At 34.7% G+C, this 23181-nt stretch overlaps 2 protein-coding genes across 9 annotated transcripts; one reads left to right on the top strand and one right to left on the bottom strand.

Moving 5' to 3' along the window:
* Positions 1 to 1633: 1633 nt before the first annotated feature.
* parvin (beta-parvin) lies at positions 1634 to 6070 on the bottom strand. 7 transcript variants are annotated; one of them, XM_028177233.2, is made up of 8 exons: positions 6016 to 6070; positions 5638 to 5772; positions 4426 to 4515; positions 2945 to 3216; positions 2478 to 2668; positions 2284 to 2398; positions 1953 to 2196; positions 1634 to 1866 (listed from the first exon to the last, which is right to left on the bottom strand). In XM_028177233.2, exons 2-8 carry the CDS (start codon positions 5750 to 5752, stop codon positions 1790 to 1792), a joined length of 1104 nt encoding a protein of 367 aa, XP_028033034.2. In that variant the 5' UTR covers positions 5753 to 5772; positions 6016 to 6070; the 3' UTR covers positions 1634 to 1789. The 7 variants fall into 7 exon arrangements, with proteins under 7 accessions (XP_028033034.2, XP_028033035.2, XP_028033033.2 ...); XM_028177234.2 differs by having other exon boundaries at positions 5991 to 6018; XM_028177232.2 differs by lacking the exon at positions 6016 to 6070 and adding an exon at positions 5920 to 5994.
* A 1048-nt stretch (positions 6071 to 7118) lies between these two features.
* On the top strand, positions 7119 to 19826 carry LOC114245140 (LITAF domain-containing protein). 2 transcript variants are annotated; one of them, XM_028177172.2, is made up of 4 exons: positions 7119 to 7324; positions 7619 to 7768; positions 10936 to 11089; positions 15476 to 19826. In XM_028177172.2, the coding sequence occupies exons 2-4, from the start codon at positions 7627 to 7629 to the stop codon at positions 15579 to 15581; spliced, it is 402 nt and encodes a 133-aa protein (XP_028032973.1). In that variant the 5' UTR covers positions 7119 to 7324; positions 7619 to 7626; the 3' UTR covers positions 15582 to 19826. The 2 variants fall into 2 exon arrangements, with proteins under 2 accessions (XP_028032973.1, XP_028032974.1); XM_028177173.2 differs by having other exon boundaries at positions 7298 to 7501.
* The last annotated feature ends 3355 nt before the right edge of the window (positions 19827 to 23181 follow it).

Here is a 23181-nt window from a genome sequence, read left to right as displayed (position 1 = left end):
AGAGAATTAGTATCCTAACACCAAAAAAATTAATTATTAACTCTTACAATTTACGTTACGTGATATAGTCAATTAGGCAACTACTATGGTCCAAACATAATGAGATTTAGGTGTGTTAAAACGTTCAAATATCTTTATTATCATTAACGAAATAATGAACAATTTGGACACTGCGATCTTACTACATATTTCTCATGTACGAACGCGTTACAATATTAAGCCTCAGATTTGAGCTGAGGGGTCTTGAAAGTAAAAACTTCGATATTTTAATAGTATATATCCAATTGTTGGTTTACATAGCAAATATAAACGGAGTTTGCGCAGGTTCATAGCCGTTCGAGCGAGTGTTCGTGGTTTTTTTTATCAGAGGCAAAGGTCCTGATGGCGGAGCTTCTCCTCACTCCGCGGCACCATGTCCGCGAGGTCGCTACTAGTGATGAGATGCAGAGACAAACGAGATCGGTTTTAAAATCCTACTACATCCAAATCAGCTGCTAAAAATGACTGAATCTCGTGTATTGTGTTTAATCTATGCGACAAATAACTATGACTACGACTGGACGCGATAGCCCTCGTACATATAAGTATAATAATATGTAAATACGTACGAATTACAACCGGGCTTGCACTTGCTTCGACGTATTAGCTTTTCTCACGTTTGTCAAACGTAAACCCCTAGATTTCGTTGGAAAATGCCTTCAATTTAAATTTTAATATGGTTTAAAGTTCTTTAAAATACTTAGCAGTTTATTTGCTAGTTAACTCCACTACATTAAATATTTTTTATAAACTTAAAAATAAAATTATGCCAGTATAATAATACTATTTTGGACCGTTAGATTTCTTTAAGTGAATAAACATTGTTTTATATAAAATTTAATAATAGGTATATTGTATTATGTCGGTTGATTTTGAATGTTATTTTTTATTTTGTATTAATTTTATGTCGAATCCATGCGCAATGTAAATTAAGAATCAGTTTCTAAGATCTCTTAATCACTACTGTAAGCAGCACATCATTTTATACTTTTTTTTAAATCTAAATACCGATATGATTGTGTAGTCAAGATGTGATAAAATGCTTTAGACTACCTGGTGTATTGTTTGAACTCTGACCAGTAAACAATATATTTTTAGGACTTGACTGCGATTTTATGTATTTTCATATTGTGTACGGTAATAAAATAGTATTCATACAGAAAGTCGTGTTTTACTCATTTCCGGTATTTTTTTATATCCCCATCCTATTTATAAAGCCTATAAAATTAGGTTTATATTGTCTTAAAAACTTTTCTGTCTTTTTCGCTAAATAACAAAATGTATAATCCAATCACTACAGATTTTTTGGAGCCTTGGCTTCAGTGACATCACGTAGTGTCGCTATAGTGCGGGAGTCAAATCATTGTACAACCCCGTTTCTCGTCCAGCCAAACGATACCCAATATAGAACTCTGAAAGATTAAGTGGACCGAGTTTAAATACTCTGCAACTTTAATGATGTGTCATTCACTAAGACTGAACGTCTTTAGCAGACAGAAATATATGATTGCTTAGTCGCTATTTCGTCGATCAAAATTTTAGAGCTTTTAAACTGACTATCGATAATAGTCAATCAAACCGACAAGTAAAACAATTTTTTGTTAGTCATATTATTTATTTTAAGGCACTATTATAAAAAATAATTAAAATATATTATGTATAGCACTCGTATTAAATTAATACATTAAATGGTTATCACTCTTGTTAATTTTTTGATCATTCGATGGACCAAATGATGGTTAATAAACAATTAAGCCATATTTTTATATTTTGTGAACAGATTGTAAAGCACTCGAAGGGTTGACTTGAGGTCGAGATTCACGATATCTGAAATAAAAATTAACAAACCAAGTTTGAAATTCATAGTATATCTTAATTTACATACATATTTTTATTCAGAAGATTAGCATTACCTTCTGGCCTGGCTTTGGGCTTTCCCAGACCAACATCTTGCATAAGCTCAAATGCAAATGATACATTATGAACTTTCTGATCAAAATCTTGAGGTGTTAAATGAAAGTCGTAAAGAGGTACAAAGAATTCTTCAAGTAAGCCCATTAAAAGACATAAGTATACTCCGTCATGGAACTGGGTGTCCAAATCCATTACCTCTAAGTTCACTTTGCTCAAATGTTTATTCACAAATGTAATAAGTGACTGAAAAAAGACAAAAAGAACACAAATTAAATAAATATAAACGTAATGTTAATGGGAGATTAATTAATTAAATAAATAAATCAATACCTTCTTAACAACTAAGAGCTTGTCCGGTGCATGGTCGAACAACGCATCAAACGCATCGCGTTCACATTTCATGCCGAGATCGTCATAAGTAGTCGTTATGGTTTCGATTAAAGTCCTACAAAACCCTTTTATTAGTTATAAAGATAACAATTTATAAAAATAAAATTATTTAAAAACAATGTAACAAGGTTTACCGGTGAGATAGTTGGGTCGGTGTGTTTTTCTTGACGATAACAACGTTCACAGAAACATTCTCGGGGAGACGTATGGGGGCTCGGAAATGACGGGCCAGAGCAACGAGCAAATGAAGAATCGAAACAATATTTTTTGAATGTATCGAATCCACACTCCATTTTGGTACTGGTTTTGATGTACCGTACAGGACCTAAAACCAATACAACTACATTATTATAATTCACAAACAATTTCTATAGTTATTATTATAATTTAGTGCAACCTTACTAATTTTTTTTTTTTTTGCTATAGGCATAGTTTAGGAAGATTAACTAATTCTTAGCATTTGAATGAATCTTTTGAAAAGAGAAGAACTTAGTACAGATCTTGGAGACCCATAAGTGAACTTAGTACAGATCTTGGAGACCCATAAGTTGAACTACGCTAAGTGTCATTATAAAAGAGAACAGTTGATAATAACGCTTACTCGATTAACAGCCCGTAAAACAATAGTCAATTTCTGGCGCTGTCCTTCTTCTGATTGAGTTACTTCAGGTACATCAAGTTTCGTCTTTGTTAATTGTTCTAAAAGTTTTTGAAGCACTTGACCGTCATAAAGATCTTCGATGATGTCCTGGACGATTATTCTCTGTGAAGCTAGTTCATCGTTGATCCAGTCAATCAAGACTTGAATCAGATCTCTGACCCTTGGATCTTCAAGTGATCGAGGTTCGATAATAGCCCTTTCTTCGTTCTCATCTAAATCGAAAGTTCAAAGTAAAAAAATGAAATGCATGGTTTGTACACGAGAATTAGCTTTCATTTCGTATTCGATAGTTCAAGACGTCACGCGTACCATAAACATATTAGAATTTTCTTTTTTATATGATACTTGATAAAGACCCATTCTAACTACTCTAAACGCTGTGTATGGATTTTTATACACATTACATAAGTCAATTACCTAACTCGTAATAATATGTTGTAGTAGAATATCTTAAGTATCCATTAAAGACCATCAAAAGAGGTAACTTTAGAAATGGACACAAAAACTTCGAAAGAACGCAGTAGTACATGCGAAGATGTTGAAATTGAAAGAGAAAGATTACAGAAATTGCAAGGTAAATGAAAGAAAGTCGTAGGCTATCACAATTAACTTTCTGGGTCCCACTCTCGGTTCTTTTAGGCTCCCCAAGCACTGGTCACTGTTCTCGTCGAATAAGACGAAGAGTTCGACGTGCAAACTAACCCATAGTCACAAACTGACTTTTTGCCAGATCTTCTCAGTTGGTCGAGATTCCGATCCGGTGGTAGATTAAGCGAAGCGCTGCTCTTGCAAGAGCCAGTGTTAACTAACCCTCTCAGGTTGAGCCCGTGCGCTCACCTACCAGTTTGTGAGTAGCTGGAATAGCCCCTTAGGCTACCAGCGATCAGGTAGAGAGAAACATATTGTTGAATACATGGAAGATAAATAAAAATTTGCAAGGCAAGAAAAGTTGCAAGAATGTAATACATATTTATTCATGGAAGAGCTGAAGGAAAAATGGAGAAATTGATGCATATTGTAATAAAGGTTACTGCTTTTAAGTAAAAATGAATATAGAGAAGACACTCTGCTTAAAATAAACAAAATTAATCCCTTCGTTGACTGGACATTTTCAAGAAACAAAAATACAATGAAAAATATTCATATGTATAATCAAAAGAAAAAATAGCAAGCTAAGTATTCCCTGCTGGGGATATGGACCATCCCATTTAGCTGTAATGGCAGCAAGTACTAACCTGTTTTTAGTTTTTGTTTTCTACTATCCTAATTTCACAAGGTTGTGTAATAAATGATAAATGATCCCATACTATAATACAAATATAACCCTCAAGAGTGGGATAAGATTTAATGATTATAATAACAAAAACATATTTCAGAACATAAGTGCATTTTCATAACTTCTAAATTTTTATTTTACTTACTCAAAGTATATTCTTCAGGGGGAATCTCTGGTGCGGTTGGACTGCCTGGAGAATCAATAGCATATTTCCCTTCAGCTTGTACATCTTGAACTGAAACATTACATCTTCATTATTGGTATTACCACAAAACATTCTTAATATACCTTAGCAGACAATTTCAAATTGTTTTTTATGTAAATGGAAAAAGCTAATACCTTACTTAATATGATGGCTATTTTAACATAAAAACAGGAAGACATCATTGATTCACAGCAGAAAAGGCAAAATAACAATACAAACTGCTCACAACAGACCAGTACTCAAGATTGCAATTTAAAGCGACAAAGAAAAATATTAAAAGAAAGTTATATAGTATATTCTACTGCAGTATTCTGAGGGCAGGCTATGTTAACCACTGATTATCTACTTGGATCTAAGTTTGCCAATCCATTTAATTATATTTTTAAAGATTACAATTATGTTTTTCTTTATCAGAAAACTGAACAAACATACAGTCCACATCATGGTGAATGGTTAACGGCATTCATAGATGTCAATGACAGGGGCACAGCCAAGTCTACTACTACTACCTACTACTAGATATTATTATATCTAACAAATTCAAAATTTCTAAAATATTTTATCTAAAAAACAAAAAACATTAAACTACTGATCACCTAGTTAATCTTTATTGTATTAATGCAGCAGCATATGTCATAATGACTGAAGGCAAAATATTGTAATTATTAATCTGAGTATATTTTGCATCGGTGGTTTACTCAAAATAAAATATAAAAAGAAGCTGTCTTCAAAATACACATATGCAATCTAAGTTGAGAATCTCTAAAATCCAGTTAAAAATAATCATTCCAGTGTGACCTCGCCAGTTTTGAAAGGTTTCAAATAAAAAAAAACAATTTTGCAAGAGTTGGTTAAAGCAATAGCAATTTACAGAATTTCCTTAAATAATTTTCCTGGTGCTGTAAAACAAACATCACACAAAAACTAAAACTGAAAAGAATAAATTGTTATATTTTATAATTATATTCGTTTTATTTTTTATTCTATTATTGGCTACTTTCTATTAATGGAAATAGTTTATTTCAAATTTCTGTGTATACATAAAATTTTCTGAAGCTGTCCTTCGGTTCCCATGTTACTCATGAATTTGACATTTTAAATAAACCCACACATCAAATATGAATTTGATTAGAATTTGTAATTATACTTTACCTTCTTTAATCCCTTTTTTGCGCCCTATGGTACCAATTTTGTCCCAAAAGGACTCTTTTTCCTCTTTTTTGGGTAGCACAGGAGTACGAGGTGATTTTGGGCGTGGTGAAGACATTTCGAAATGAAAATACCTACCTGTAAATGTACACAAACTGAATTTAAACCAGAAGTTACTTGTACTTGTTAGTATAGAAGATATATAGTGTGGATCAGTATGACCTATGACTAACGTAACCGTGCGTGATGCAATGTATATTAGTAAAAAAACATTTAAGTATGTACCTTAAAATAATTAAAGTACGTACTACATAGATACCTACACCTACACCAGTAAGTACGGTACCTATACCTACCGTATGTATTTGTGATTTTACCTACCTGTTTTCAGTATTTTTGACGTTTACAATGTTTTTTGTCTATAGCAGTCATAGATTATACACTTAATATATTTCACAGACAGATCAATCCAGACTGATTGAAAATATTAAGCAACACTAGCTCGAATGCTGTCAAATCTTTAAAAATAATACACTGGTATAATTTCTCGTGCTTTGGAGATCAATTTTATTTCCCCAACACGAATAAAATAAAATCCAAAATTTTAGTGAGAGTTGACTAAGCAAATAATTCCTTTTTTTTATATTATTCCACCTTTAAATTATACCTATGCATGACTTTAATATATAAATTAATAGATTAAGCATTAAAACGTGATGTTAGTGTCACATACATACAGCATATTAATGTGTGATGCTGTCTTTCATCCAAATCACCTATTGCTCATCAACTAGCATCTGAACCTTTAATGAGATAGAACTCAAACAAGGTAGCTAAGAGTAAAAACCTTTAGACTGAAATTAAACGCATGCACCTCCACGTCGTAGGTACAACAACTACTATAACCCTAGGTCAGTGAGCTGTGCGGTTCCCGCCTAAAAATCTCTAATTAATTAAATCCCATGGTATAACGTATTTCAGAAACAGCGTGCATTGGAGAATATAGCGTTTCATCACCTAGTTGCTCTTGACGCGTGTTGAGCATTTAGATCGCATCTTATTCAGCTCTCTTCCCATGTTCCTAAACAGGCTTATAGAAGAAACTTAACACATTTAAAAAGCTAGGAGACGAAGATACTTGCCCTATCCTCATTTCAAAATCAAAGCTAAGCAATCCACACACGATTAGTTTTTTGGTATGTTTCCTAATACTCGTACAATTACTAAGCTCTTGTCTCTTTGTCTCTTTCAAGTGTTAAAAGATCCTTCTACCTAGCACTATATTGTCTACGTACTGAATATCTCTAAATTGCCTGTAATAGTTAAAAATGAACTATGCCGAGTGTATTAGGTAGTTTTCCAATTACAGCACAAGAGCGCATTATGCGGCATAATGCTCAACTAAGCTTCAGCATAATTCGGCATTGTGCGTCACGGATTACAGAGCATAATGCGACTCAGTGACGGACAATGCCGAATTATGCTGAAGTTTAGTTGAGCATTATGCCGCTTAATGCGCTCTTGTGCTGTAATTGGAAAACTACCTTAATATATTATTATTATCTATATCGTAAACGAGAAAACCCTGTCGCAAGTCCAAACGTACCTAACTATTATACTAATCTGTGCCCCAAACTCCAAACATAAAATCACATAAAATAGTGAACTTTAGTGAAGCAAAACAAGTCTGGTTCGTATTTGGCTATTTATTACACTCAAATACTAAGTTATGCATTGCGTCTATAGTGTAAAATAACAACTCAAACCTTAAAATATTTATTAAAAATTAGATCCTTCAGTTCGAAGTAAATTCTTTTTAACAAATTTTACGAACTGTTGAACTATCAATTTAATAGGCTGAGGCTGGGTGGGTAGTGTGTTTTGTGTAGTCATACCTAAAAATAACTTCAAGATTGAATTACGTCACTTGTCTCACTCGTTAAGTACCTTCTAATGTCATTATTTTAATAGTATTTGTTTACAGCTTGAACAATGGAAAAAAATGGCAATCCTCCTCCATATGTATGGGGCCAGGCAAATGTTTTACAGCCTCCGCCTGCTGCTCCACCTAGCTACTCGCAAGCAGTGGGGGGTGTAGGGCCTTCCAGCCCTTACACACCACAGTACCCAACAAGTAAGTAAAATAAATAATATATTTTTTTATAGGTATACTGGTACAATCTAGCTAATTCAACGTCATAAGTTGAAATTTTTGTTCCATTTGTAGTGAATGAAACTTTAAATAGCTACAGAGTGGATAGCTGTCAAATTAATAGTAATGCTTAAATATGTGAACACACTGGGTTTCAGATATTTATTTTAAAATTTAGGTCAAGTTTTTATTTTGAGTCAGTGACATTGAACAGGTTGATCTTATTATAATTTGCATGTGTGTATCACATATTTTAAGGTTGAAATTGTTTTCAAATGTTAATGTTCCTCAAATAAGTACACTACATTAGGTATGTAAGATATTTAATTTAATACCTTAATTTTTACTATTTCAATTAATGTATTGAAAATCTTTTACTTTTAATTTTTGTAAAAGCTTGTATTTTGTAAGAGATTTTACTGTCAAACTTAATAGAACATAAATGTCAATTCACAAAGCTAGTCTCGTATAATAGTGAGCGCCCATCGTGTGAGAATTTGATATTACACCATACATTGGCAAAATATTTATAGTTTTAATGTTTCTACATAATTCACTGTTTAAATCCTAAAGATGTCAAAATCAGAAGTAAAACATCATTCAATCATATTGTATAGGGGTAATGATTAATTCAAAACTACATTTAATGTCTGTCGTGAATAATATCAACAGGTGAAAGGCTATTTACTTTAAGCGACATTTTGTTTTATTTGGTATTAGCATCAATAATTCAATGTTTTCATTTAAACTTTAATTCATTTTATCCCATTCTAATAGATGAAGATGCTTTTTTGGTTATTATATTTTTTCCAAATTTTAAACTATAAATGGTTCTCCTATAATGTTTGCAAAAATATTGCTTAATCCAAATTAAGAAATGACCAGTACGTCTCTTATAGGCTGCAAGTCCTAAGTCATCTTTTAAAATACGCGACATGGTTCTAGGTGCTATCTTCATCTCCCGACATAAAATCTTTTGTTTTCGGACAGGATTTCTTCAAATTCTTTCCCTTTCTGCTTTGACCACCTTTTTCGCACGAACACTATGTGGACGGCCAGATCTTTTTCTGTCACAAACAGAGGAGGTCTCATTGCACCTATTAATAGCCCGGTACACAAACATTTTACTAATACCAAGCGTATGGAGAGTTTTAAAAATTACATTTGGCTCCATACCTAATTTGTGTAATGCAGTCACTGCGATTCGGTTCTCTTTATCACCCCACTCCATTTTAATATCGCAAAGTATTGTACAATGTATTGGCGCCAAAATGAGAAAACTCAATGAGCAATCATATAAAAATTACAGATTCCAAATTCAAATGTAATATTTTGTTTATTTTTAATTGTAACAGTATTTATGGCCAGACTAGGTAAATAAACAATTTATTTTCTCCGTGTAACCTTAAACCAAACGCACATTGGCTTCGGGTGGCTTAACAACGCAATCTGCTGAAATAGCTTTAGTGTTATTGTGTCTTTAAAGCTTTAAAGTTGCTCTCAATTATAAAAATAGTATTATTATCCGCCAATAGATGTCGGGAAGAGTCATAAAGTTGATTATCGATAAACGAATAAAAAAACATTTTCTGAAAATAAATCGTAGCTACATCGATTTATCGCCCCCGAAATCTCCTGTATACTAAATTTTATAAAAATCGTTGGAGCTGTTTCCGAGATTCAGATTATATATATACCTAGTCAGGTCATAAGTATTGTCACACAGTAAAACTTTTCTTTTAGAATGCTGGCCACAAAAAAGTTTATTGAATTCGAATTTCGAATTGTTCATGAAAATAAAAATGTATACTTTTAGAATTTTACTCATTTTTAAATATAGAGTGGACGCTTAAAGAAGACCGTGTTGCAGTTATTGCGTTGCATCGTTGCGGTTACGCGCCAATTCAAATTTTTAACATACTGAAAAATTTGAATATAACCAAAAGATTCGTTTATCGTACCATCAAACGATACAATGAAGACTGTAGTGTAGATGACAGGTCAAGAAGTGGTCGCCCTCGGTCTGTTAGGACTCCAGCAGTGATAAAAGCTGTGAAGGCGCGAATTCAAAGAAATCCCAAACGTAAGCAGAAACTGTTGGCCCTTCAGATGGGGTTAAGCAGAACCACGGTGAAAAGGGTGTTAAATGAAGACTTAGGGCTTCGGGCATATCGAAGAAAAACAGGACATCGTTTGAATGCTCGTCTAATGGACCTGAGACTGAAGAGATGCCGCGCTTTGTTGAAGCGGTACGCGGGTAAAAAAAATCGGGAAATTCTTTTTTCGGATGACAAAACTTTTACCGTAGAAGAGAGCTACAACAAACAAAATGATAAGGTGTACGCACACAGTAGTGAAGAAGCGAGCAACCGTATTCCGCGTGTCCAACGAGGTCATTTTCCATCCTCGCTCATGGTATGGTTGGGAGTTTCTTATTGGGGCTTAACAAAGGTAAATTTTTGTGAGAAAGGTGTAAAAACGAATGCAGTTGTGTATCAAAATACAATCCTGACGAACCTTGTGGAACCTGTTTCTCATACCATGTTCAATAACAGGCACTGGGTATTCCAACAAGATTCGGCGCCAGCTCATAGAGCGAAGAGCACACAAGACTGACTGGCGGCGCGTGAAATCGACTTCATCCGGCACGAAGACTGGCCCTCCTCCAGTCCAGATTTGAATCCGTTAGATTACAAGATATGGCAACACTTGGAGGAAAAGGCGTGCTCAAAGCCTCATCCCAATTTGGAGTCACTCAAGACATCCTTGATTAAGGCAGCCGCCGATATTGACATGGACCTCGTTCGTGCTGCGATAGACGACTGGCCGCGCAGATTGAAGGCCTGTATTCAAAATCACGGAGGTCATTTTGAATAAACTTTAGTGTCATAAGAATCTAAGTTTTGTTAAGTTCATTTTGGTATATGAATGGTTACATAATGAATAAACTTGTTTCAATTATTTTACATTAAACATGTGACAGAATTTATGACCTGACTAGGTATATATATACAAGATTTGCTCGTTTAAAGGTATAAGATAGCCTTTCACCCCACGATATATAATACGATGTATGTCATTATTTCACATTTGTAGCTCAACTGTTTTATTTATACATTAAAAAGTTTTCAAAATAAATTATTTTTCAGCAACAGGGCCACAAATTGTTACAACCGTAGTACCGGTTGGGCCGCATCCAACTCATATGATTTGTCCTAGTTGCCATGCCGAAATTAACACATCAACACAAACAAAACCTGGTCTCATTGCATACATAACTGGTGCAATTATATTCCTTTTAGGGTAAGTGTTCTTTTATTATGTGTATTGTACCTTTACAATGGTGGTTACAGTGTCTTTTGGAAGAAAAATAGCTTTTATTGAAGATTGATTTAGATGGAATTGTTTGTAAATTATATTATTTATTTGTTAAGAAATTGAAGCCACCAAATGGGATTGTTTTCTTATCTCAACTAAATTTACAACAACAAATAAACCAAAGATTTTTTTACATAGACAATAACACTTAAAAACTATATTAGTAAAATTAATGGAATATATTTTTGTAGCATATCTATCATGCAACATACAACTTTATGGCTGATTTAGACTGTTAGATGATTACACCATTTGCAACACAACTACATATTAACAAATATAACTACTTGACACGTTCTTAGTAGGAGTGGGTAATATCGGTTTTGCCGCGTATCGAATCGTATCGATATCGAGTATCAATATCGGATGTTGAATCTATATATTTTCTGAATCTATATATTGATGGATGCTAGTAGATTTTCTCGATTCATGATATTTGAGATTTGAAACGATACGCTGATATAATATCGTAGTAGATGTAGATTTAAGTCAACGTTATACGGTTGGTTTTCTGATATCAATTTATAATATGATTTTAAAGTAATAAAAAGAACATGAAAATGAAATTAATCAAAAAAACTTTCCTTCATGCTTTTATCAGGCTTAGGACTGGCTACATTATTTTCAGTTTTTAGTATTTTGTGTCTTAATTTAAAATTACAAAATATACCAAAAGAGTGTAGATTTCAAAAGTTTAATACAAACACAAGAAATAATCTCAATTATTTGGATTCAACTAAAAATAGAAAAATGTGTACTTTAAAAATCAAACACAAAAAACTTTTAAGTATTTATAAACACTTATCCAAAAATTCTAGTTCAAGGTCAAAGCGCATGAAATTAAATTCAACGATGCAAATAGGCTATACTGCATTCAAGTTAGGGTCGAAAGTTGAAACTTCTTTCCCAAATTGTATCCTGCTGATACGACGCTAAGAATAATCTACAGACATATGGACTTAAATATAAGGTTTACAATTGTATGGATAATGCCTGTTTCTGTTTCATTCATCACATGATATCCCTATCGTGCGCTCACTCACTCTGGCCGATTCGATACGAACCAAACGAATATTGCTGATATTCACGAATCGGTACGATATGCCGATGCGCATCACATCGAGCAATATCGTGTATCGGCTGCTAACGATATATAGATTTCGATTCACGAATCGGTACGATATGCCGATGCGCATCACATCGAGCAATATCGTGTATCGGCTGATATCGATATATAGATTTCGTGCGGGGCGATATCGGATTCAACGATATTGCTGCGATATTAGATATTGAATCTAGATACGATTTATATCACCCACTCCTAGTTCTTAGTGTTGTTGTTTTGTGTTTACCTGAATGATTTAAAGTGCAACTTGTGACAACCACTCCTCTCAACCTGAAATAAAGTTGTTACCATAGCCCAAGGATGCTAAGAGCACAGCCAGGCTGCTCCTTACTGAGAATGTTGGAGAAGATGTGAAATATCTTGCAGAAAAACCCCCTTATATAGCTAATTCCTAATAGATACGACGCACAGTTTACTCTTAATCATGCCATTATACTATATTAATTAAATAAAAATTATTACTTTTCATAACTTTGTTTCACAACATTTCACATGAATATGATAATGATTTTTATTTGTTGCATAATGAATGTGCGAACTCACGGCCTAGTTGGTATTAAGTAGTTATTGTTATTGGAGCCCATAGACATCACAAAGTTAGTACCGCCGTCCACTTTGCTTTAATATTACTATATAAAGGCTGTCCCACTTTTCAAATAGGGACGCAAGACTGCTACGTAGTCGAAACGGGGTCTACCATACCCCCTATGGTTATAGCCCGACAGCGCGTAGCTGGGATAGCCGCTTAGGCTACTAGCGAATAGATAGGAAAAATAATAATAATAATAATAGGTATAGATAGCATACTCCCTGTTGCCCGTAATTACGAAAAGTTGTCGGGTTTTTTTCTGCATTAATGTTATTCCTAATTACATCGTGGAGATATTTCTTGAATACTTGTTAAGCACGTATTTCTATAGAAAAAGTGTTGCCTGCTTGCCGAATTTGATTTATGCGGTAGTATATACTCGTGTAACAAACAACCTTCCTTGAGCTGCTAGGTCTCTTTTAGGAGCGCTCGGGCAGTTGTTCGCTAACCTTATGTATTTGAGCTCGCCCAGCCGTCCGAGCTAAGCAGTAAGGCTAAGCGCGCACTACGATTAAAATTCGGTGCAAAAAAATATGGCAAATCTGTGAAGAACAGAAAAACAATCCACGCACTACGAAAAAAATCTTTTGCGATTTAAAATTGCAGATATAATAGCCGGCAAACTTCTTGAGCATTTGTTGACGTAGTGGGGGTAAGTTTGCGCATGGTACACTCACGTGCAAAAACATTATTTATTCTGCGTCATAATGCAATTAAATTATTAAAATCAACATATGTATTTATTTATATATTTATTAGAACATCAACAAAAAATATAGGTTAATAATTATAATAATTTAATCTTGGGGTAAAATAGATATTCCTTCTATTAAGTCAAAACTAGAGCTGTTGCCAGGTCTTCGTTCAGTTGAAGCGAAGCTGGTATTTGTAATTTTTTTTCGTTATCATAATCTTGACCATTATCATCATCACTGTTTTCATCACCCGAGTCGCCATCATCGTGATAAGTCGACATAGGGCTCATCGGTGTAGTTTACGACTCGGTCGGTTCGATCTTCTTTTTTGTCTATAATTAATTATTTTTTGAAGATATTCGATTCGTAGTAATCGAATGTTACTTTTTTCAATTACCAGCTTCCGATTATTTTCTGTTTTTTTTTTTCCATCTGAAGCCTAGCTCTTTCATAATTCGTCGTAAACTTCATTCCGAGCCATTAAAATGTATATCTTCTTTAAAATTTTCGAAGCCTTTCTACGGTACGGAGTTTCGCTGCTTGTTATGTAGTTATTATGATTACATCTTTTTATAACAGATTGAACGAAACTATCCATTCCGGTAACTTTCTTCTTCCCTGATCTTTTCTTACCCGGAGTCCCAAGCACGATGAGCAAGCCAGAGCCTTTAGCTTCGTTAATAATGCACCTAACAGTACTCACTGATGTTTTTGTTGCTTCCGAAGTCTGTTTTACTTTTTCCATAATATCATTCTTCCCCTGTTTTATAATGAAGCAATATACGTCGTACACAATTTTTCTACCCTTTCTTTTGAATCCTACACCAGTTTGTCGCGGCATAGTGTATTTTTTATAAAAAATCAACAAACACTCAACAAATAGCAATGGCAACAAAGTCAACAAGCAATTATAACAAAATATAACTTAACGATTAATAACGATAGACTTTTCACTGTACGCAAGCGTACTTTTGGGAGCAAGCGGAATGCGGAGTGCGGTGCGGGACGCAAGGTTCGACTGATCTACCAATAACGCGCTCGATACGATTTCCCCTGCCGTCGCGCCTCACCCTCACCACCAAAGTGATCTAAAATTCGGTTCTGCGCAGTCAAGGTCATTTGCTCACGATGTTTGCCGGTTACTATACAATATTGTATGTATATTTTGTACCGTATGAAGTGATATAAAATCCCGCGCATTGCGAAAAATCAAATATCTGCTACGTAGAATCAAGTAGTATATAATGGTAACTTTCTTTTGTAAATAATGTTTATGTTTCCATGTACACGTCCGTCTTTTGTGGTGTCACAGTATTTACTGCAATAACTGTCTTTTGCCTCCGCTATTCCGCATGCGACAATAAATCGTAGTGCGCGTAGGAACTATTGTCGTTTGCGATATTATTTCGCACTTTTAAAATCGCAACGAATAAAAACCGTAGTGTGCACTTAGCCTAAAGTCTCTGCGCAAGCCGCGATTCTTCCATCCCTAAATAAATAAATAAAAGATCCGTAAAGCATTATTGTATTAACAACTCTTTCTAAAATTTGATAAATTTGTGGCCAGAGGGATTTTTAATCAAATACATTTAGTCGTGATATAAGATAAAAAAGTTTTTAAATACGCTATTATGATCACATAACTGTAAGGCTTAAAAAAACAATAACTATATGTACATCTCTTGCGTACAGCGATGCAATAAAACACTTGACATTGCTTAAATCAAGTGATCACCACTTTATTACACTAAAATTATTAGACAATAATTATTAGTTTAGCTTTAAGAGCCAGACTTATTATTTAAAGTGTAGAGAGATACGCTTAACGCATACCTTTATGCGCTTGATTGGTTTATGTGGGAATTTAAAGTTAATATCAATATTTTGACTTATATTTTCAGATGTATATGTGGGTGCTGCTTGATTCCCTGCTGTATTGACAGCTGTATGGACGTACACCATAAATGTCCTCATTGCGATACTTACCTCGGTCGCTATCGTCGATAAATCGACCTTTGTGATCTCAATTTTCAAACGTTTCTAGTTCTTTTTTTTTAAAATGATCAGTTATTGATTTGAAACATCGTTAGAAGTTATTGCGTGGGTAACAACTCCGATTGTTAAGGTCAAGATATAATATGTATGTATATCGGTGATTATGTGAATGTGTTTGTGCTTTTATTATTGAATATTAGACTTAGCTCGAGTATATTCTGATTTATTTATTGTTTAATCTCAATGAAAGCTTAATTTTAAACTCTTGCTACTAGCAAGTAATTAAGTAAAACAACAGTTTTTTAATAGTATCATATTATATAAGATTATTGAAGGTTGTGGGTAGGCAGCGACGGCTTTGCCCCTGGTATTGCTGACCTCTAAGAGCACTCGCCCTCAAGTGGGCCGTGTGCTCGTCTGACTACAAAAGCATTAAAAAAGGTTTATTGTATAATTTACTTGTGATTATTAACAGTTTTCATTTGTACATTTTGTAATTTCTGCAAAAATGCATCTTATTATATCTGCGACACTCAAATACCTTGAAAAACCCCCAGATAATAATGTAATTTTTTTTTTCAATACGATATAGTTTTATTGACAATGCCATCATATAATGTGCCCCGAAAAACGTTATTGTCGAAAACAAATAGTGTTTGAATAAAATAAGCAATTTGAATAATAAGGAAATAAATGTTTTTATCGTAATGTACACATTACGTTTGCGAATCTTTGACTTATGGATTACTCACGACGTCGACGGCTAGCTGAGGTGATGTCATCAGTGGCGGGCGGATATTTTCATTGAAAACTGGTACGCAGTAACATTGCACATAAAATGTCTGTGATTAGTATGCGTGTAAATTTAGTATTCATTTGGGAATGAAGGTTTCAAGGTTCAAATTCATGAGCTTAATGTAGAAGGTCGTGGTTTTCTGTTTAATTTTCTAATTTGAAGTTAATTCGCTCTCGATCATCATATACATTTGATCACCGGCACTTTTCTTGTACCAGTATCGACTAATATTTCAATATGAATGATATGAGACTTTGATGAGTTTTCTTTGTTTAAAATACAACCAACCAAAAAAACGCGACGAGACATTTAAATGGATTTATCTTTTTCTGAACACTTAAGTTGAATGGAGTGCTGAAAATTAAGCGTGGTTCCGTAATAGTACTCAATCCACGGATAACGTTACAAAGAGTTCTTGATTGGTCTTAAAAATAACATTTAAAAAGATATTTTCCTGGAACCAGGCTAATATCAACCTCATAAGTGTGTAATACGTACGATCAAGGTCTAACGTCTTCATTTGGTCCCAAGTAAAATTGTAAAAACTAAAATCCGGTTTTGTTTGTAAAACTTGAGTCCTTATTGCGCGCGCTCTGAACAATGTCTAATTATCATTATCATAACTAAAAAAACTATTTATCACAAATTGTAGAAGTTTTATAATATATAAAAAGCCAAACACAATATATTATGTCAAATAAAAATAAAAACAATTGACCTACAACCCGACAAAGACCCTTTGCAATTGTCTAAAATTTTTAACGCTAGGTAACATTTGTAACGCTCTTGACAAGACCAGAATATAACCTTGAATAGTAAAAAATAATAAGATTTAATAGTAAAATCTCAAATGTTAATGCAATAAAGCCTTGTCGGGTAACCCATTGTATGACTATGGAGAATTATAAATCAAGAATATTATGAATACTATTATCTGTGGGCAGCAAATACCATAAGAATTAGAGTTCTAGTTGAAGGAGTAAGTGGATAGAGGATTTAACTTGCAAAAATAATAGCTGACTGGTATAAAATATATTGTTTTTTTAAGTTGATTTCTGTTATTTCACGAACTGTGTGTATCTAGTTATTATTTGCATTTTTGTATCAAATAATAGCAGTTTTATTGTATAAAAAATTCGATAAATATTTACTAGTATTTATAGTACAACAATCAAATGTGATAACAAATAGATCTTGGATATTCACTTAACGTATCATAGTATGTCTATTTTGTATTAATTTTTCCTACAAAAAGTACGGAATCTCACTATGTTGACTGTTATTGATTGAAATTTTTAAATTTTTAAATAGTGAATTAAAATAAATACATTTGACAACAAACAAACGTACAAATTAATAAAAATTAACAAATTGTCTACAGTAATATTAATATCGAACTAAACTGTATCGTCTTAATTTTATGTTGTGAATCGTTTATTATTAAAGATAATGCTTTAAAATGTTAACTAACATCGTATGGTTTGAACGAAAATAACAACACCGGAAAAATCATGAAAATATATTAATATCATAATAATGGTATCAAAATTTACACATATAAAAATTATATATTTTGTCTATGAGTATGACACATTGTACAGCCATACTAACTCTTCGACTCTACTTACCAAGTTTAATGATAAGTTTTTAGGAGTTACATACGTATTTTTTTAGGCGAAAACCCGAATGTAGCAATTCGGAACCCTTGTTACGTATATTTAAAGATAAACTTAACGAGGATTTTACTACACTGATATTCATTATTTAATTATACATATGTGCAAATACAGTCTAAGATTATAATATAGCTACAAACAAAGCTTTAACTCTATCAGATAAACTATGTGTGATCGCGTAGAATGCAAGACAAATAAAAACCAACAAGTGCTTATTTTCATATCACCTTTCTGTGTTCTAAATAAATGAATTCGTAGCTTCCTTATTGTGTCAATAATAAATATTTGATGTTTATAGTTTTTATTTATGATTCAGTGTAAATTGTTGACATAAGCTAAACTTGGATTTTTTTCCAAAGCAAAAATCAACTAATAGATGGTATAGTAATCTCTGTATTATATTTTAATTTCTCAATAGAGATCACTATTAGTACAATAGGTATTTCATTATTATAAGCCGCGCCAATAAAGAAACGAATCGAAAATGTCGTCTATGTACCTGCACTGACAGATGGTAGGGTCAACAAATAAAAAGAAATACATATTATAGAAGGAAAAAGTTTTTATTGTAAAAAAATATAAAATAACAAATGAGAATGTACTTTACTGCCCCTCTGCCAGTGTATAAACACTGGCAGAGGGGCAGGTGCCTAATCTGGAATGCAACTTGCGTAGACACTTTTGCGGCCAGTCATTTAAGTCGGACAACTCGAAAAAACTCGAACTCAACAACAAAGTCATAAGTGATATTTTTTTTGCATGCAGTACACGCCGTGTTTAAGAGAGTTTAGAGTGAGAGCGCATGATCGCCGCCGCCATTTTAGATTCGTTTCTTTATTGGCGTAGCTTTAAGCACATATTTAACAATGTTTATTAACTGTACGATAAACAAATATTTTGTTAAAAATGCGGCTAGACTAATAATTATAATGACCTAAATCATATTTAACTTTGTTAATTCTACTTAAAGTGTATACCAATCATCTCTTCCAGTGCCAGCAAATTTGAGCTTAGTTTTCAAACTAATCAAAGATTAAAATGGAGGAAGTTTCCATTACTATATGAATTTTTTCACACTGGTGGACATATTTTAAGTCTATAAAAACAGTATATAAACCAAATAATATTACCATGGATATTTCTGGCAACTAAGTTTATTAATGTATTATAAAATAAACCAATAGTTTATGATAAACAGCGCAGACTGGTTCTACCGAGGCTGCGTTTTTGTAGTATATGCGTAAGATGGGGCTACCTAATTTACTACTTATTTTTATTTATTTATTGTATAAACATCACAGCGATACGTGACTATTTAAATATTTTCGAAATTGTACCTTACTAATTATTTGTATTCAACATAAGTTTTCAAGTACATAGGTTTTCGGTGCATGCACTTTGTAATAAAACCAGTACATATCTGAGTTCTGGAAAGATCTGGAAAGTTCATATAACTTAGTACCTATATTAATAACTACTTATTTTAAAACATCTATCCTAACATTGCTGATTTTTTATAAATATTGTACGAACATTATCGGTTTTTGACTGGGTAAGAAATTTTACGACTTAAAAACTTTCTATTGTCAATTTAACCATTTATTACATGACAAATATTATGTATTGATTACTTATGATATCTACCTGCAATGTTCGAAAAGAACTTTATAACGATAACTGTTTTTTAATATTGTCAAAAAGCCCATTCTAATAGGTTTAAGACTAACATGCAATACTTAACAAAGTAGATAATTTATTTTAATAAATTGATGTCATTTACATGTACATTTTAAGTTTATTTCATTAATAACCCCAATTAGTGGACAAACATTTTTAAGCAGATTTTTTTTGTTTCTACTAGGTTCCGTATATGGTCAACAAGCTCAAAACCCACAAAATTGCTTAGTAATTAAGCAATTTTGTTAGGCCTGCTCAGAAATGTCTCACTACAGTTTATGTCTCCTTTTAAAACATCACATCGAAGACTCAATTGTATTCTATTGTTAGGAACATTATATTTACATTAACATAATTTAAATAAACGAGCTAAAACATTATTGTTAACAAGTAGCTGGTAATCAGCATTCAAGACGTCTGATTCCATTTCTCCACTATAGTCATGAAACTGTTAGGATCATTTTATTTAAATTGCAGTACTATAGTATAATAGATGTAAAATTAATAACGAACTCTATGGAAGTACGATTAAAATATATTTGTTTAGAGCCAATTCTCATACCCATCATTTATGTAAATATTATTAATAAAGTAGTTAGGCTATTCTTGTAGAATAATTCGTGCCTTAAGTATGTACTAGTTCATGACTATCCTAAACTTCTGACTTCTTCACTTAGTGAACAGAAGTTTAGAAGTTTAACGGGGCGACCGCTTTCTTTTCATAGTTGCGAAGCGTCGTCGAGCAGACTATTATGAAAAAGTACTTTCAACGGAAGTTCCAGCCTCTGTTGCCCAAAATCCATAGGATTTATTGAACGTATTCAGAGTGATGAAGTAATTAAAGATCTCGACAATCCTATTTCTGTGCCAATGGACTGTTTTGATGTGGATATGGAAACCAGTGTTAAAATAAAAACAAAAAATAAGGGCACACAACATAATATAATGGGCAAAAAAAAAAGTTCAAACAAATTTCAGGCAGAAAAACATTAAATCTTCAGGCAATTAAATACTCCAAGGCGACGACATTAGTGACGGTATTACAGAATCTTCAGACATTATTAATCTGTCGGTCTCTTTCAGTGGAAACATATGCGGCGTTTTCAGAAGGCAGAACAACCTTCGGAGCCTTAGTTTTTTTTGATATCGGTGTGACCAAATCAGCAATTTTAATAAATTTTAAGTTACTTCCAACAATAGAAAGCTTTGATTTTGTCCAATAACATTTCACAGACGTAGAAGATGGTTCTTCAGATCGTCGGTCCAGACACATAACTAGAGCTACAGTGTGCTTACAACCTTCCGGGCTGGCGCCACAATCTTCGCAACATACGCTTATAATCTGTTCAGTCTCTTCATTACATACAAATGTACAACGATATGGCTTGCTGTTAACATTATGCTCTTGAGTTATTGTAGCTTTTACCGTGCAAAGTTCGAGCGCGGAAGCTTCAATCTCGGCGTGCCGTGCTCGAGGCGTGGTCTCGCCGCTTGGCGGACCCCGCCTACGGGCGACGGACCGTCGAGCGACCGACGACGTCTCACCTTCCGAGCGACGCAGGTGCTCACGGGACACGGCTGTTTCGGTCGCTACCTGCACCTCGTCGCCCGGAGGGAGCCGACGCCGAAGTGCCACCATTGCAGTAGCTGCAACGAGGACACGGCGGAGCACACGCTCACGTACTGCCCCGCTTTCGCGGAACAGCGCCTTGTCCTCGTTGCAAAAATAGGACCGGACTTGTCGCTTCCAACCGTCGTGGCTACGATGCTCGGCTTCTGCGAGTCCACCATCTCGCAGAAGGAGGCGGCAGAACGGGAGAGGTAGAGCTCTTCTTCCCTCTCGGCGCCGTGCCGCTGCCGCTGAGCCGGGGGTCGGAGGAGGACGTTTGTCCAGCTCCGGCCCCTATGAGGAGGCAGTCTCCTCCCGGTGATGGTCACGGGGTGACCTAAGGAGGTTGAGGCTGCGCCGCACGCTACCGTCACTCTAGCGCGCTAGCACCAGGAGGACGGGGTGACGCGTCGGCGGCAGCGGACTGCGACGCGGTCCGCATTTTCGTCGTCGCTGTCGTCGCCGAACATACTGTGGAAGAGCAACCCGGTCGGCGGTGTATCGCGATCCGACCTGGCAGGCTGGTTCTGGCCCAGCGAGGTATCGCGGAACACTAGCGGCATCGCCCGGGCGGTCTGGCAGGGCCGCCGTACCGCGGAGACTGACGTCGTTGGTCGTCGACTATCGCCTCGACGACCCGTCGGTCGGGCGTCCTCGGGGTGGCGCCGTGTGTCTGGTTGTAGTGTTGACCGCGGGAGCCCCCTACTCTGACCGGGTGTTGACCCCGGACGGAGATCGGACGTCAGGTGTAAGAGTGCAGGGTAGTCGTTTAGTGGGTGGGCCCTAAAATTCCTTGGGCCCGCGGTCTGCTCCCAACACCTTGCAGATCGTCAAGTCCCACATACCCCGCGTGCCCCCTAGGCCCGGGTACGCCGTAGGAGGTTCGTGCCCCGGCCCGAAAAATAAAAGGTTTTACCATGCATAGTTGGCCTTCTCTTTGCACCTGCATAAAGCCAATGGCGTCGTCACCTTAGCTTTCTTGGGCAGATCTGTAAAACATTTTAATAACTTTATTAGATCTTCGATTCATTGATCCGTTAGTGAATACTTACCTTAAATCTAGATCTAGAGTACCTAAATAAATATTTTACTACAAATATTGATATCGATTTTATTGTTTGTTCATTAACTACGATGGGTCACCAAGTTGCCACCGGTCGGGCGGGTACGGTTCCAGGCGGTCAAGCTCACGAAAGATTTTTGTGCCGATTCGTTGTTTTGCTTATTTCTTGAATAGGATTAAACGGTAAATAACAAACAGAAATCTATTCTAAGGTGTTTAATGGTACAATAATAGGTACTTATACAAAATATTATAGTTGGATTGCACTAACTCATTTAGTACTAAGCGAGGTGAGGTATTGTATATCCGTAGATAGTTTCTTACCAAAATACAAATAAAACGGTAATAAATAAGACCTAAAAGTACGGCAGATAAAAGATTAAGTACCTAGGTAGGTATCTTATTTCTGCGCTTGTATACAACGAATTTGAGTCAAAAAGTCTAAGCCCACACACACCACGTCTGAGGTCCAGTTCTAGTGCGTTCCGCCCCGCACAGGGTGGCCTACGAGACTTGTGACGTCTGACTGTGAATGGTTCGCGCGGCTTTTTATTTTCGTGTGGGTGATCTTAAAAAATTCACATTGTCGTAATTTTTTTAAATATTCAAGTATTTTTTTACTTTGTTTAATATTTTTTATTGTCTTTAAATTTATATAATTATTTTTTGTTTTTAAGTGATTGGAAACTTCCTCATTCTGTATATCAACAGAAGATATAAAAGAGTAGGCTGTACTGTGTGATACCTTGGCCTTTTTTGTTGGAAAATAGAATTATTACCTACTTTCAGTT

The sequence above is a fragment of the Bombyx mandarina genome, chromosome 01 (assembly GCF_030267445.1).
Source record: "Bombyx mandarina strain Sakado chromosome 01, ASM3026744v2".
Taxonomy (NCBI): Eukaryota; Metazoa; Arthropoda; class Insecta; order Lepidoptera; family Bombycidae; genus Bombyx; species Bombyx mandarina.
Note: the sequence above shows the minus strand (reverse complement) of the source record. Positions and strands in the feature narration are given on the sequence as shown.